This window comes from Crotalus tigris, unplaced genomic scaffold, assembly GCF_016545835.1.
Source record: "Crotalus tigris isolate CLP2741 ecotype Arizona unplaced genomic scaffold, ASM1654583v1 scf7180000024447.884657, whole genome shotgun sequence".
In the NCBI taxonomy this organism is placed as follows: Eukaryota; Metazoa; Chordata; class Lepidosauria; order Squamata; family Viperidae; genus Crotalus; species Crotalus tigris.
Genome location: NW_024100616.1, coordinates 436,361 through 452,916, shown reverse-complemented (window position 1 = coordinate 452,916; position 16,556 = coordinate 436,361). Strand labels below are relative to the sequence as shown.

General features: G+C 45.3%; 2 protein-coding genes across 4 annotated transcripts in view; one reads left to right on the top strand and one right to left on the bottom strand.

Moving 5' to 3' along the window:
* NHS (NHS actin remodeling regulator) overlaps positions 1-16,556 on the bottom strand; it is a 348,337-nt gene that overhangs the window by 188,628 nt on the left and 143,153 nt on the right. The gene's annotated exons all lie outside the window — the stretch shown is intronic.
* On the top strand, positions 9,888-16,465 carry LOC120303019. Its single transcript, XM_039332105.1, has 2 exons — positions 9,888-10,116; positions 14,645-16,465. Exon 2 carries the CDS (start codon positions 14,795-14,797, stop codon positions 16,223-16,225), a length of 1,431 nt encoding a protein of 476 aa, XP_039188039.1. The 5' UTR covers positions 9,888-10,116; positions 14,645-14,794; the 3' UTR covers positions 16,226-16,465.

Sequence of the window (16,556 nt, the reverse complement as noted above, 5' to 3'; positions counted from 1 at the left end):
AGTGGATTCTCCATCTCCGTGCTGAGAAAACATGTTCAGGTAAGACAACGCCCCTTCTCCATCACTGGAGATGGAGAATCCACCAATGGGACATACCAAAGTTTATTGTCCCTAAGGGAGGGAATCAGGCCTGCCCAGTGTGGCACTTTGAGATAATACCTGTTGCAGAACCCTCCTGCCAAAGGATGCCTCCGCCGAGGCGAACTTATCGATTTTGTAATGCCTAATGAAGGGTGACGGAGAGGACCATGTGGCAGCTCTGCAAACGTCCTTGAGTGTCCCAGGCTGCGGAAGTAGCCGTGCTATGGGTGGAATGGGCCGTGATGCGCCCTGGAACTGGCACTGAATCCACCCTATACGCCTTCGCAATACAAGCCCTAATCCACTTGCCAATCGTGGAGGACGACACTTTCCTGCCTCTGGAAGGATGATATGAAATGAAAAGGAATTCGGTAGAGCAGAAGGCAGCTGTCCATGAGATATAATAACAGAGTGCTCTGCGGACGTCCAGCAGATGCCACTGCCGTTCCAGATCATATGAGGGATTAGGACAGAAATCTGGTAACACAATTTCCTGAGTCCTGTGAAATAAAGAATTTACCTTTGGAACAAAAGTCGGATCAAGACGAAGGACCACTCAGTCCCAGTGAAAGATACACAAATCATCTCTGGTAGAGAGAGCAGCTAATTCAAATGCTACTTTGAGTGATAAGAATCGTAAATCACATGTTCTGAGGGTTCAAAGGGCAGATTGGTAAGAGCCTGCAAGACCCTTGGTAATTCCCAGGAGGGATATCTATGAACTACAGGGGGCTTGGTGTTGGTAGCACCCTTGATGAATGATCGGATCAAGGGATGGTGACCCAGGGAAGTTGCAGATTCACATGTAAGGATGGTGGAAAGAGCAGCAATCTGTCTGCGTAGTGTGTTGGGAGCCAAACCCCTCTCCAGACCCTCCAGTAGGTAGTCAATATGTGAGGAATTGTCAAATCCGGTAAAGTCAAGTGGTGCCTTGAGCACCATGAACAGAAATTTCTCCACATGGCCTCATAAATACAGTTGGTAGAGGCCCGACGGGAAGCCTGGATTATAGAAATGACTCCTGGCGAGCAGTGCTCCTGAGCTAAAACTGAGTGCTCAAGTGCCATATGGCTAACTGGAGCCATTGGGGGTCTGAGTGAAGTAGTGTCCCCTGACTGAGCGAGACCCTGTCCAGAGGAATCCTCCATGATTCCGCTAGTGAGAGGTTCACTAAGTCGGCGAACCACGGTCTCCGAGGCCAGTACGGTACCACTAGGAGAACTTCCGCTCTTCCCCTGAGGACCTTGCGTATGACCGCTGGGAGAAGAGGGAGAGGAGGGACGGGGTAGAGCAGACCCTCCAGCCACAGACTCCATAGAGCGTCCGTGCACTCTGCCCCTGGGCATGGGAAGCGGGAGAAGAACCTCGGTACCTGAGCATTTGTCGGGGAGGTGAATAGGTCTAGAATCGGAAGACTGAATCTGTGGGATATTTCCCTGAAAATCCTCGGGTGCAGGCGCCATTCTGAGTGGTTCACCGTCGTCCTGCTGAGATCCACTTGCGTGTTTGCCTCCCCTGATATGTGATCTGCCTTGATGGAGGCCAGATTTGACTCCGCCCAAGAACCCAGAAGAAGAGCCTCAGTCAGGAGGGCACAGAATCGATTGCCTCCTTGCCGGTTCACATGGGCCTTGGCAGCAACGTTGTCCATGAAGACCAGTATGTAACGTTTCGCTACCGAGTTGCGGAAGTGTCGCAGGGTCAGGTGTATGGCTCTGAGCTCCAACCAGTTTATATTGTATCGTAGGTCGGATCAGGACCAATGGCCTTGTGCCCACTGTGATTGTAGGTGCGCACCCCAACCGTACAGACTGGAGTCGGTCGTCAGAGTAATTCGGTCCGGCTCCTTGAAGGAGGACCCCTTGAGCATGGCCAATGAGAGCCACCACCTGAGGGAGCGCAACACTCTAAGTGGGATCTGCACTCTCCGAATGGATGAGCTGAGGTTCCGTCTCTGGAAAGGGAGCAGAAACCACTGAAGTGTCCTGGAATGGAGCCTGGCCCAAGGCACGATGGCAATAGCCGATATCAATTTTCCCAGTAATTGGGAGAGACTTGCTAGTGTTGCCATGCCGCTCCCACAAATTTGTAGGACCAACTGTTGTATGCTGTCCCGATGTTCTTGGGATAGAAAAACTCGGCAGTCGGCCGTGTCTATGATGGCCCCTAGGTGTAATAGTCTTGTTGTGGGGGACAAATGACTCTTGGAAAAATTTACCAAAAACCCATGGTTTTGAGGAAGGTAGATCACCCATTTAGATCCACCAGAGCGGCTTGTCCTGATGACGACTGGATCAGAATGTCGTCCAGGTAGCACTGGACCCTGATTGGCACCATCCGGAGGTGAGCTGCTAGCACAGCGAGGACTTTGGTAAAAACCCTCAGGGCCGAAGATAGACCGAAAGGTAACGCCCTGTATTGATAGTGCCTGCCCCTATAAGCAAACCTTAGAAACCAGCGGTGGCTGAGAGAGATGGGGATGTGAAGATAAGCTTCCGTGAGGTCTACGGACGTCAGGAAGTCTCCTCTTCTTATGCTTCCGAGAATTGACTGGAGCATTTGCATCTTGAATTTGCAATAAACAAGATGCCGGTTTAGTCTTTTTAGATCTAGGATTGCTCTCCATCCCCCCAAGGCCTTGGGGACGATGAAGAGGATGGAGTAGAATCCCTGACCTCTCTGATCCAACAGTACCGGTTCTATGGCCCTTATGCTTACGAGGTGCTGAATGGCCTGTTGCATCAACCTTTTCTTTGTGAGATTTCTTGATTGGGGACAAGAGATAAAGCGATTCAGAGGGTAGGTGAGGAAATTCTAGGGAGAGCCCGTAGCGAACCGTGTTCAGCACCCATGCGTCTGTGGTGGTGACCTCCCACTGGCTGACAAAGAGAGAAAGTCTGCCGCCTATGGGAGGGACCGCCAGAGAGTCATCTGGAATGACGAAAGGGCTGACCGCTCCCACGAAAGGGCCGTTTGCCCTGAAATTGTTGTATGGGCTTAGAGCCCATTCTGTCTGATTGTCCTGTCTGTCCTGTCTGACAGGAAAGGAACGGGGCGGATAGGAATAATTGGGCCTAGTCCCTGTACAGAAGGACTGCCTCCGTGAGTATGTGTTGGATCTTTTGTCCGGACGCTTAATAAGGTGATTGAGGACCTTACGCTTATCCTTATTCTCTGTAAGGTACGGCTCTAAAGCTTCCCCAAACAGCTTCTTCCCCCCCCCCAGTAAGGGGCTGCAGACAGGCACCATTTGGACCTGGCGTCCGCATGCCAGTGTTTCAGCCAAAGCATACGGCGTCCAGTAATGTTGGAAGCCCTTGCCCTGGATGAAAATCTGGCCGCCTGTAGCGTTGCATCGGAAGTATATTCCGTTGCCGCCACCATCTTGCTCAAATCCTGGTGGGTTCAGATATCTTCCACCGGAATTCTGGCCTGAAGCTGTCTAAGCCAGCAGAGAGCAGACCTATTAAAGAAAGAGGCTGATGTAGCTGCCCTAATAGCCCAAGCTGTAGCTTGGTGTGTCTTGTGAAAAGTTAGCTCCTTTTTACGGTCTTCTGCCTTTAGGGCATCAGACACGTCCCCAGGAGTGGCAGTGGGAGATACCAGGGGTCCCAAGGGTTCGTCCACCTTGGGGACCTCCAGAGCATCTGCCAAGTCCTGGGCCACGTTATAAAGCCTTTTCTCACTGCCACTCGGAATGGGGAGGGTACCCGGGGATTCCCACTGTTTCCTGATTGCATTTAGAAACATAGATGGACAAGATATGCAGTGTTGTATGGTTACCGGTTCCATGAAGTTCGGATCCGCCTCCGAGTCCGGAGCAGCAGTCGATGTTGATGTGGAAGGCTCAGGACCAAGATGGGCCGTTGAAGTGGCCTTTCGGAGCAAGGGGACAAAATTAGACGGATTAAAGAGACCCGTAAAGGATGGCATTTTGGGAGGGTCTTCCTCCTCATCCGACATCCGAATCCCCATGTCTGCATCATACTCATGAAAGGATGAACCCTCAGAGTAAGAAGACTGTGAAGGTGAATTAGGTGCACCGTTGGCTGGTGGATCGGTAGGGGGGAAACTGAGGTAGACCTAGGCACCTGAGATCCAGCCTGAAGGGCTCGTGCTACCGCCTGTGCAATTAACTCGTTTAGGCAGTCCTCTGAGGGAAGAGGAACTGGCTCTGTTGGTCTGAGTCCAGCCGCAGTAGGAGTAAATGTGGCTTCTGGGGCTGAATGTTGAGCCCGCTGAGCCATAGGCTGCACGATGTGTTCCCGATGAGATGAATCACCCGGTAGAGGGATAGAGACGGTATCCCCTGTGCACCAGATCCCCAGAGAAGCAGAGGATCCTAGTGGTAAATCAAATGAAGGAACTTCAGCCTGAGTGGCTTCAGTCCTGGCCTGTCTTTGAGCTTTAGAGAATACCCTCTCTAATGCCTGGTGTCTCCTACTGGCCTGTTTTTCCTCCTTTTTTTATGTTTTGCCTGCAGACCTAGCCTTGGCTGAAATCTTTCCTGCCGCCTCTTGATTAGAAGACTTCTGTCTTTTAGAGGCTGATGAGAATAGTGAAGCTCCCTTCTTGGAAGAGCCAGACTCCTCCATCCTCGTGGATTATCACAGAAGCACGATTGGGTACTCCTGGTATCCAGAGGCAGCTGTTTGTCTACTGTGGATAAGCACATAAGCACGATAGGGTACCCCTGGAATCCAGAGACAGCTGTTATTGTCTACTTGGATAATCACAGATGCCTGATAGGGTACACCTGGTAACCAAGGACAGCTGATTTGTAGATAACACAGGTGCACAATAGGGACTGCCAATTTGTGAATAATACAGGTGCACGATGAGGTACACCTGGTATCCAAGGACTGCTAATTTATGGATAACACAGGTACACGATAGGGTACACCTGGTATCCAAGTCCTACTAATTTGTGGATGACACAGGTGCACGATGGGGTACACCTGGTATCCAAGGACTGCCAATTTATGGATAACACAGGTGTACAAAAGTGTACACCTGGAATCCAATACTGCTATATAGGGAGAGTTAAAGACCTACTGTGTATGTAAATAATGTTAAGTGTAGATAAGGAGACACCAATTCAAATTCTGCCAGAAGGAGTAGTGTTATCAATTGAATAACTGCTTGGATAAGAGGATTAGTGCAGGCTCCAAACAAACAAACCAGGACTGGCAGATAGAATATGAAGAGAACTGTTAGTTCTCAAAATGGCGGTTTCAAAATGGTGGCCATTGTGAAAATGAAACTCATTGAGGCTATTAAACAATAGAGAATGGTGCCCAGCATCCACAAAATGGTGGACTCAATTCTGAAAGAGCTAATTGGCCACTACAATGTGGTCTGAATGTCCCTAAAGAATCCAGAGGACCTTCCCAACAGAGAAATCAATCAATAGCTTAGGCGGCGCGATCGCAGCCTCCGAAAAAACAAACGGAGCTTGCCTGCGTCTTCCACCCTTTTTAGCTGCCTAAAGGAGCTGCCAGCCAGCTGATTTAATGAAAAAAAAAACCCCGGTTCGGAGTGACGTGTGCTCAGCCGGTGACGAGGACTGCAATTAGAAAAGAACGAGCCTTCAGACTGCTAGAATTGCAAAGGCAGCTCTGTAAATCATGAAAACAGCATTTTAAAATGTTGGGAAGCCTTCCTGCTTCGCTCTAATTCAATTGCGTCCTTGGACCTACGCACCCAAAAATGAAACGAAAATAATTCTCAGGGAAGCCTCCCTGATTGATTAGTACTTCTACCCCCCCCCCCTCCTGAATCACAGCCTTGGAGCTGTGGTTGCAAACCCCAACCAGGGAAGGAAAGCAGAGCAAAATAGAGAAAAAACAACTATTGATGTTTGTGAAGAATTAATAAAAGGTATTGAACTTAATAGAGAACCAATGAAGAAGGTTAGGGAGGAATGGAAAAAAACGAAACCAAAAGCCAACCAAACGCAGAAACAGAAGCTGAACTAAGCCTCACTTTAAAGCTAAGAGGGGAAGGGGGGGGGTTGGAAATAAACAGCAATCAGATCCCAGTGCTGAGCCCAGCACTGAGCAGAAAACTGTTAAAAGTCAAAGAAAGATGGAAAATCCACCAATGGAGACTATACCTGCCTAAGAGCCAAACTTGCACGTCTGTCCATGGGCAAGATCAAGTCAAGACTGGGATCTTCTAGCCCAGGAGAGGCGTGGCAACTTTGGCTGACTTGATCTGATTGGGCAGGAACACAGTCTAAACCCATTGGTGGATTCTCCATCTCCAGTGCTGGAGAAAGGGATGAAATTTGTTAGCCTTGCCCTTCTTACCTTGTATGACTATCCAGAATTTGCCTCAGCTGAAACCCAGAAAAACCAAAGGTTCTAGATCAGGATTGTCCAACCTTGGCAGCTTTAAGACCTGTGGAGTTCAACTCCCAGAATATCCCAACCACCAGGTGTGTGGGCATGCATGTCTATGCATCTTTACAGCCCTATTGCTGGCTGGGGAATTCTGGGAGTTGAAGTCCACAAATCTTAAAAACTGCTAAGGTTGGGTACCTCTGTTCTAGATTTCAGTTTGGCCAGATTGTGGCCCATCTGGAATTGGTCCCTTGAGCCATAACCTGTGCATTTTCTGCTTCATACACACTTCTAGTCAAAAGTGTTTGATAAGGAACTCTCAAAGGCTTTTGAAAAGTCTATCCACTATCAACAGGATCATCTCTGTTCATATGCTTGCTGACATTCTCAAAAATACATAGAGGGTTTCTCTATGTACTCAGTTGTTTTTTTCATTATTCATTGTTTCTACCAATTTGGCTAAAATAGAGGTTAAACTAACCACCCTATAATTTCCTGTTTCTCTCCTGGATACCTTTTAATTCATTGGCTAGCTTCCAGTTGTTTTAGCCCAGTTTGAGGACAAGTTACATATTTTTGCCAGGTGGTCAGCTTTTTCACACTTTTTTAAAAAAATGTCTTGGGTGGATGATTGATTCTCCTTATTACAACAGGCTTATTTCCTCAAGAACGCCTTAACTTGTCCAGCTTTCTGGACACTATTAGGTATCTAGGTTGATCATGGACTTGTCTGACCTTTCTTGCATTGCAGAATACTGTACATTCCAACTGAGGCTTCATTAAAATTGATTTAAATAACATTAGGAATTATTATGAGATTTGGCTAGTTTGTTCTTTTCAGATTCTATTTTATCAGATCCCTCTTTTTTTCAGATTTTCTTCTTTTATAGTCAAGTCTTCTTTATTGGCCACTAAGGAAAAGATTAGCTTGGGCAAGAGTAAATGGCAACTTCAGAAGATGTGTGTAAAGTAAGTGAAGAATATAAGAGGAGGGCACTCAAAAAGACAACTCACATTAGCACTGGGTATGTATGAAAGAGATTATGTTTCATGTCTTGTGTGCATGAGAAAGCAAGGAAATAAGTTGGCCAACATCAAAGAAAAAAAATTAAATATGCTGGTAACTTAAGTGGAGAAACATACAGGGTTGTATTGGTACTGTTAACATGGAGGACATTATTTGTCAATACCTTACAGAGAGATATCATCTTGAATAGTTTGCTGAAGAAAGAAATACAAGAACAGTAAGTACTATGCAAGATCAAATCTATGTTTGTTTACTTCCATTTCAAACTGTGATAATAGAGAACAGATGCTGGTCATAATTTTAACACATGGTTGCCTCACCAGTTCAGTTAATTGTAATTCACTAATTGTACAGGAAGCTAGTCTGTCCTGGCCAAGAGCCTGTCTTAAGCAATAAGTGTTAATTATGCTGCCTTGCACCAAAATTTGGAGCTTTTCTAAAACAACATAACTGATTACCTTAAAGCATGGGTATCAAACTCCCTGCATCAGGTAACATGTTACGATGTATTGCAACTTTTTTTGCATTGCCGGAGCTGGGGTGGGTGTGGCCTCCTCATGATGCAGTTTGACACCCCTGCCTTAAAACATGCCTGATTTGAGCTGATAGAGAATATTAGAGCAAAGTCAAACCAGCTCTGGTAGCCAAAGTCAAAATTCATATCCATGGGATAACTTTATTAAGGCAACCCAGGATTTTAAAATGGTGTGCAACTTCCCAGCAGGCCACAGAAAGCCCTCTGTGATGTTATACAGATACAGTAAAAAAAAACCTTAATTCAATTTTTGCTCAGTTTTGGCAGAATAAAATCATATCACCTCATGGAGGCCTGCTCAGCCTATTCCCTAAATCATAATAAGTATAATTAAAATGTTGGCAGTTCTCTCTCTCTTTCTCTGTACCCTTCCCAAGCTATCTGAGTCTGTAATTTGGTCCATTTCTGAAAGAATGTTAATGCTAGCAAGTAAATCTGCTCCTCAATCAGCAACCTGAGTAGTTATAGTCACTCCTTGCTGCACTCATATATCAGTTGGCATTCAGGTGCAATTCAAGGTATAAGTTGTTGTTCCTTTTAAAATCCTTCCTGATATCTACAAGGCTGTTCCTTTCAATAACATCTGCCTGCCTTATAAGATCAGGTAGGTAGATTCTCTCTGGATTTTCTTCCCCAAAGATGGCCAATATAGAGGCTGCAGCCTCCTTACACAGCATTTTCCCAGACATTCAAATGGCTCCTTCCCTTGGGCATTTAGGAAGTCTGGACAGAGGGGGGAGTCCTTGATGCTCTCTGAGCTTGCTTGTTTTCTTGCAGACATTTCATTACCCAAACTAGTAACATCATCAGTGCTTTAGGAAGTCTGTGAAGACCCGGCTATTGAAACAGATCCAGAATGGAAGTGGAGTAAGGTGGGAAGGGGTTTAGTTGAATTACTACTGTAGGGTTCTTTCCCCAAGTTATTGAAGTTGTTGATTGAGTTTTACACAATTATCTTATTCCTGAGTCTGAGATAGGAGATTTTGTCAGCTACAGAATATGCTTAATTATCATTTCTTTTTTCTATGGAGATTCTAAGTCATCCAGGTCATGGTTGTCCCAAAAGTCTTTTTCCTTCTATCCTCCATCATTCAGTCAGAACTGAAGAAGCTTCTTGGATGAGAAGTGAAACATCTTCAAGGAAAACAAAGTCCAGTTGTCTTTTGAAAAAGCACCTTTGTCATGTTGTTTATTTATATGGATAGAGATTTATACTGCTCAGTTATGACTGGTTTACAGGCCTATGAACTTGATAAAGCAATAGCAATAGCACTTAGATTTATATACTGCTTCATATTACTTTACAGTAGATATCCTGAGTTGAAAAAGCTGCTTCTCAGGATGTTATCTTACAGTTTTGTCTCAATTCATATTTCTCTGTTATAACAAGCAATTGTCTATGTTCTAACATGACATGGGAGATTTCCTCCATTCTTCTTACTACTGGTGAATACAATAAAAGAAATGCACATATAGTTCCATTATATCCAAACTCTATGAAATTCTCTTTGTAAATACATTCTAAGTGGCAATTCTGAGCAATCGTGTTTGAATTCAAAAAGTGGAGTAAAGTGAAGCTGCTTAGTGCTTTGAATGAAACCTGTTGGAGTTATTGGATTATCTGGCCTGCTAGGCTGAGTCATCAGCTGCAGTAGGCCAAGGTATAAGGAAGTCGGAAGTAAAAAAGGTTGGGAGAATACCAAGAAGTGCCGTGCGGTGCAAAGGAAGGTGTTTGGTGTGTTGTTGGTGCCGGGTGTAACAGCTGTATAGGGGTGTGAGCAAAACAAAGCTGTAGCACGTGCAATATGCTAATATGCTGTGTTATAACAAATGTGATTGGTGTAAGGTGGTCACCAGGTGCATATAAACCCGCCTTCTGGTAACACAATAAAAGGGATGCTTCGGCTTTGTTCGGGGCTCCCATCCCGAGGAAACCACGTGTTCGTGTCTGTTCTTCTACACTCATGGGAGACCCGCTGGGCGCGTGAAAACCCACAACTGGTGACCCCGACGTGATTCATGTTTCTGAGCGCGTCTCTTGGTACCCTCTTACTCACTCAGCGGAAGAGCCTACTGCAACTCAGGGCCGGTCGTCAGGACTAGACGAAGTACCCTCCCAAAACATTACCGTGAGTATGGGGACAGGATTCTCTAAGCCTCAGGTTGTGCACCTCTCAGAACTTAGGGAATTGACCAAGTCATCAATAATTGTTTTGAAAAACAATGGGAAAAATTTGCCCCTTCCCACTAAAGGGGATTTGATCCTCCTCTTAAAATATGTATATCAAAATTGTCTTGTATATCCCGAAGGAGGATCCCTAAAAGTGTCGGTGTGGGTTAAATTGGGAAAGTATTTTCATGAACCTCCTTGAGCCCCTCCAAAAATTTTGTCTACATGGCGAATTGTAATTGAATGTCTCCAAATCCATGAAGATGCCATGAAAACAGAGAAGGGGAGGGTAGACCCCCCGCCTGCCTATAACTCTGAAAAGCCCGTAGACCCCCCGCCTGCCTATGACTCTGAAAAGCCCGATGATTTAAAAAAGGGACAGAGTGCAAAAGAAAAATCCTCCTTGGCAGTTTATCAAGCCGATGTGCCTTTTGAGCCGTCCGCGCCAATGAAGGAGGGAGAAAAAGAACAAAGGAGCATTAACGTGCTGCCTTCCCCTGCCAGCGCCATCTCCAGGGCACTGGCCAAAGCTCATGAAAAAGGGGAACTGCAACCTGAAGAATATCAATTTTGCGTGCCTGTTTTTATTGATCCAACCACAGGCAATCGCAGATATGAAACAATCCCCATGAAAACTATTAGAGAAATAAAACAAGCAGCATCAAGCTATGGGATTTCTAGCCATTATACCTTGGGTCTGATAGGTCACATGGCCTCTACCTTTTATTTGTTGCCTGAAGATTGGAAAGGGCTATTCCATATGATTTTAACGTCTTCACAATATGTGGTTTGGGAATCGGAATGGAAAAAAGAATGTCAAAAGATCATTTTGGCTTGGCAGGGCCACAATCAGCCAAGAGTAGACCAGCTAACAGGGAATGGAAATTTTAGTTACCTGGGCGCTCAACAAGCCATGAATCCTTTGTTTTATTCTCATGCAGCCCTCGCCGCAAAAGCTGCCCTGACTCGGGTCGATGATCCGCAGAGGGGAACAAAAGGCTCTTTTGTAAAGATTTTTCAAGGGTCTAATCAACCCTATGGGGAATTTGTGGATCAGTTACAAAAGGCCATATCTAGGGAAATCACAAATGGAATAGCCCAAGAGGAATTGTTGAAAAAACTTGCCTTTGAAAATGCCAATGAGGACTGTAGACGGGTCCTGCAGCCCTTAATGAGAAACCTGATGCAGGATTGGCAGACTATATTCAAGCCTGTAGAATTGTGGGGACCAATGCATTTAACATGGAAACTTTGGCTATGGCCTTACAAAGAGCAGGAAGTAATAATGGGCAACCTGCGGGTAAAGCTGGTAACTGTTTTAATTGCGGGAAGCCTGGTCATTTTAAAAATCAGTGCTGGGCCCGGGGGGGGGCGCTAATAAAAGCAGGGGAGTGGGAGCCAGACCAAAAACCGTTTGCCCGCACTGTAAAAAGGGGTTTCACTGGGCTCCAACCCTATGCCCGCTGATTCCCAGAAACCGGGAAACTAGAGCTGGGGCATTCAGCTAGCCCCGCCTCAAAGGCTGAATCTTATCATTTTGTACTGGTGGCCTCTGAGACAATAACCACAGGCTTATCCGGGCTGTCGTATTTTTTGCCAATCCGGCCATCTGTCCCTTTTCCCCCTGATTGTGACACCCCTCGGTTAGTGTTTCCTCACCGTGACTTTATTATGCAGGGAGTAACGGCTATGCCATTTTTGAAAGATCCAGGTGACTTTACATCAGTCGCTTTGGCATTTACCCCTAACACTCCCATGGCTGTGATCGAGGGAACGGTAGTGGCAACTGCCGTCCCTGTGCCCCAACAACCGCAAGTTTTGGCAATTGAGCAAGAAATTCAAAAGTTCCGCCCCTCTATGGCCTTTCAAGTCAACCGACGCTCCTTTTTTGGTATTCTAGATACCGGAGCTGACGTATCGGTCATAAAAGAGGAGGAGTGGCCCTCTGAGTGGCAGACCAACAGCGCACTGTTGGTTCGGGGAGTGGGAGGAGTCCAGCACGCACGCGTGAGCAAACACTGGCTTTCCGTGACCTCGGAAGAAACATCAGTCACTGCTCACATTAAACCTGTCATTCTTCCGCTTCATATTAATCTGTGGGGTCGGGACTTGATGAGTCAGTTCAATGCAAAATTAATTTTGGATTAAGATGTCTCAGTTAATAAAGTTAAACCTCTTGACTGACACCCCAGTTTGGGTCGATCAGTGGCCTTTAACCAAAGAAAAATTAACCGCTCTGGTGCAATTGGTAGATCAACAATTAGAGTTAAAATGCATTGAACCCTCATTGAGTCCTTATAATACTCCGGTGTTTGTCATAAAGAAAAAATCTGGAAAATGGAGAATTTTGAACGATCTAAGAGTTGTCAATAAGATCATTCGCCCCATGGGGGCGCTCCAATGCGGTTTACCTAATCCTAATTTGATACCAAAAGACTATGACCTGATGGTTATAGATCTAAAAGATGCATTTTTCTCTATTCCACTACACCCAGAGGACAAACACTTATTTGCCTTTACTGTGCCTGAAATGAATAACTCCAAGCCCACGGCCAGATATCAATGGACTGTCTTGCCTCAAGGGATGCTAAACAGTCCTACAATGTGTCAATATGTTGTTAATCAGGTTTTAAGACCATATCGGGAAAAGTTTCCTCATTTTAAAATTTACCATTATATGGATGATATTTTAGTGGCAGCTCCAGGACCCTCAGGTACGGTCTCAGCAACCTTCCCTGTTCTAACCTCCATTTTTCAAACAAATGGGTTTTTTATTTCACCTGAAAAAATTCAGCTTAAACACCCCTTTCTGTACTTGGGCCACAAGCTTTTGGCCTCACACGCCGAGCCTCAGCTGTCTAAGTTGTGTCTTCCGCCATGCCCGACCTTAGTCCAACTTCAACAATATTTAGGATCAATTAATTGGGCCCATCCCTATATGGGACTAACCACCTCTCAATTGGCTCCATTGTTCTCTGCTCTTACGCAGGGAAAAAATCCAGGAGATAAGATCGTGTTAACTCAACAACAACTTAAAACTTGTGACATCATTCAGCATGCATTGTCAAAAGTATGGGTCGATCGTGTTCAGCCCGATATGCCTTTTTCTATGTTAATTTTTAACACCGTTGACCTTCCTATGGCAGCTTTGGCCCAGATCGTGTCTAATATAAAAATGATGATTGTAGAATGGATCCACTTATCTCACACCCCGAAGAACACCATTTCACAGAAACATACGCTCTTTGCTCAGCTTATAACAAAATCTCGCTTTAGGGCAAAGGCTTTAGGGGGTGTTGAACCGTCCTTTTTATATATCCCTTGTTCGCTAACGGCTTGGGAAAGTTTGTTGGCCAACTATGAATCTTTGCAGCAAGCACTTGCTGATTGGCCAGGAGAAGTGTCTTGTCATCCACCATCAGATCCTCGCATTTTTTTATTAAAAACAGTCCCATTTAAATGGCAATCTCCTTGTGCTTCTTTCCCTTTAAAAGAAGCAATAACTCATGGAGCCTGTGCTTGCAAAGAGGAGGGGAAGTGGCGTACAAAAATCACCCCCCCACAGACGTCGGCTCAGCGCTCTGAGCTAGTGGCAGCCACGATGGCATTTTTTCATTTTAAAGATCAACCCTTTAATCTGATCCTGGACAGTTTATATGTTTCCCAAATTGTCAAAACCATTTTTGACTCTTATTTGGCAACGAATGTCTCTATGGATCTGTTAACATTATTTTTGGACTTGCAACATCTCGTAAACGATCGGAAGCACCCATTTTTTGTTGCCCATATTCGTAGCCATCAGCCTTTTCCAGGCCCACTCCAAGAAGGCAATGATGTTGCCGATGCTGCCGCCTCACAAACACCTCTTAATATGCCACTCACCTTTTTAACCCCCTGGGAAAGTCACTCCTATTTCCATCAGAATAAGAAAGCATTAATCAAACAATTTAATCTTTCAGCTGCTGAAGCTGCTGCCATCGTTCAGCAATGTCCAACCTGTAGCAAGCAAGCACACTCAATACCACTTGGAGTAAATCCTCGTGGCTTGGAGAGCTGTCAAATTTGGCAAATGGATGTTACTCAATATCCTCCCTTTGCCCCGTGGAAACATCTTCATGTTTCTATTGATACATATTCTGGCTTCATTATGGCTTCCCCCCAGAGGGGTGAGGCCACTAAACATGTTATCAATCACTGTATTTGGTCATTTGCATTGTTGGGACGCCCCAAAGAACTTAAGACAGACAACGGACCTGCTTATATTAGCTCTGCTTTTGCAGAATTCTGTACAAAATGGTCCATTGTTCATAAGTTTGGCATTCCGTATAATAGCCAAGGTCAAGCCTTGGTTGAGCGAGCAAATCAAACATTAAAAACAGCTCTCAATCGATATTTAAATGAAAAGGGGAAAATTGCCCCTGGCCTCCCAGCAGTGCAAAACATCCTTAACTTGTGCCTTTATACATTGAACTTTTTAAATCTGACAGGCGATCCATCATCAACAGCTGCCTCTCGTCATTTTTCAACAGTCCCTCCCCCTACGTCAAGACCTCCAGTTTACTATCGACGGCTTCCAGACCCCACGTGGAAAGGTCCTGCAGAGCTTATCACCTGGGGGAGAGGCTACGTTGCGGTAGATGATCATGGCAAAATCATTTGGACTCCAGCTCGCTGTGTTCGCCCTTATTTGGTTCAATCTTCACCATCCTAACCAGACGTTGGACGACCATGGACCCTGGGCCCACAACTCTTTTATGAAAGATGTGCAGAATATTTCTCGTCTTTGGAACAAGACTGAGTGTTGGATGTGCATGCATATCCCAACCTTGGAGGAGGGGGGACTTTTTATTCATGCGGTGCCTTTTAATACAACTGGTTGGAAACAATTTCCCTGGTCTAGAGGGACCCTTTCCAATGCTATGGTGAATTATACGGTATACACAATAGGAAGCAGAATCCAGGAAAAGGCAGCGTTTTGTTGGGAATATAAGAACACCTCTAAAAACTCTGTTTTAGTAGGCAGATACCCATATTGTGACATCACATTTCAACTTTCAAACAACATGACTAGACCACATCCCTTTAAGAAAATTCCTCTTTTTGAATCCCTTGATGATTTTTCTGAATATATGTGTACCTATCAAATAACCGGATGCTCGCTATCAACAGGATGTCACCCCGGCAACACGGACACGATGTCCACACTCTTCCTTTGCAGTCTTGTAAGAGCCATGGTTCGCCAAACTGTGCAAAGCTCCAGCATGACTACAAATATATTAAGTAACGTCTGGATGCTTTGTGGCCGGCGGGCATATCAACGTATACCTCCACAGTGGTCTGGCCGTTGTACGTTGGGCTTTCTTGCTCCCTCAGTTTTTGTGTCAGATCAGCCACCTTCAGGCCGTTTGCGCAATCGAAGAGATCTTGAAAATGGCCTGGGAGGACCCGGCAATACAGGAACGCAAGTTGCACGATCTATTATTCCATCTCTGGGGGTAGCCATGAATTACAGAGACATCTATGCATTAAATAACTGGACTAGGCACATGTTCAACGCTACCATTCAGACTACCAAATTGTTAAACAAGGAAGTGGCAGAAATACGAGAGATTGTTCTGCAAAATCGTTATGCTTTGGACATTATCCTTGCCTCGAAAGGAGTATGTGCCTTAATCCATTCTCATTGTTGTGTTTATATCTCTGATTATAAAGCCAATATCACAGGTACCATTGAGCATATGGAAGACATGGTTCGTCATAATCCGTTACAATCCGACGGATCTGGCGCAATAAACATTTGGGATGCCCTATGGTCTTGGCTACCCGATGGAACCTGGCTGCGATCATTGGTTTCTGGTATTATAACTATTGTGGTTATTTTAGTTTTGGTATGTTGTTGTATTCAATGTTTGCCCTCTTTGTTTATGATGTTTAAAAATTTTCCCTCAGGAACTGTCACCCATCAACAGGTCAATTTAGTAACTACACCTATCACTGCAGTTCAGCAACCCCTGCTAACCAAATCGGCCTTCACCTTGCCAAGCGACACTGAGGATGACTTCATATAAAGCGCTCCCTCCTTATTTTTAAATAAAACAGAAAAGGAGGAGATGTTGGAGTTATTGGATTATCTGGCCTGCTAGGCTGAGTCATCAGCTGCAGTAGGCCAAGGTATAAGGAAGTCGGAAGTAAAAAAGGTTGGGAGAATACCAAGAAGTGCCGTGCGGTGCAAAGGAAGGTGTTTGGTGTGTTGTTGGTGCCGGGTGTAACAGCTGTATAGGGGTGTGAGCAAAACAAAGCTGTAGCACGTGCAATATGCTAATATGCTGTGTTATAACAAATGTGATTGGTGTAAGGTGGTCACCAGGTGCATATAAACCCGCCTTCTGGTAACACAAT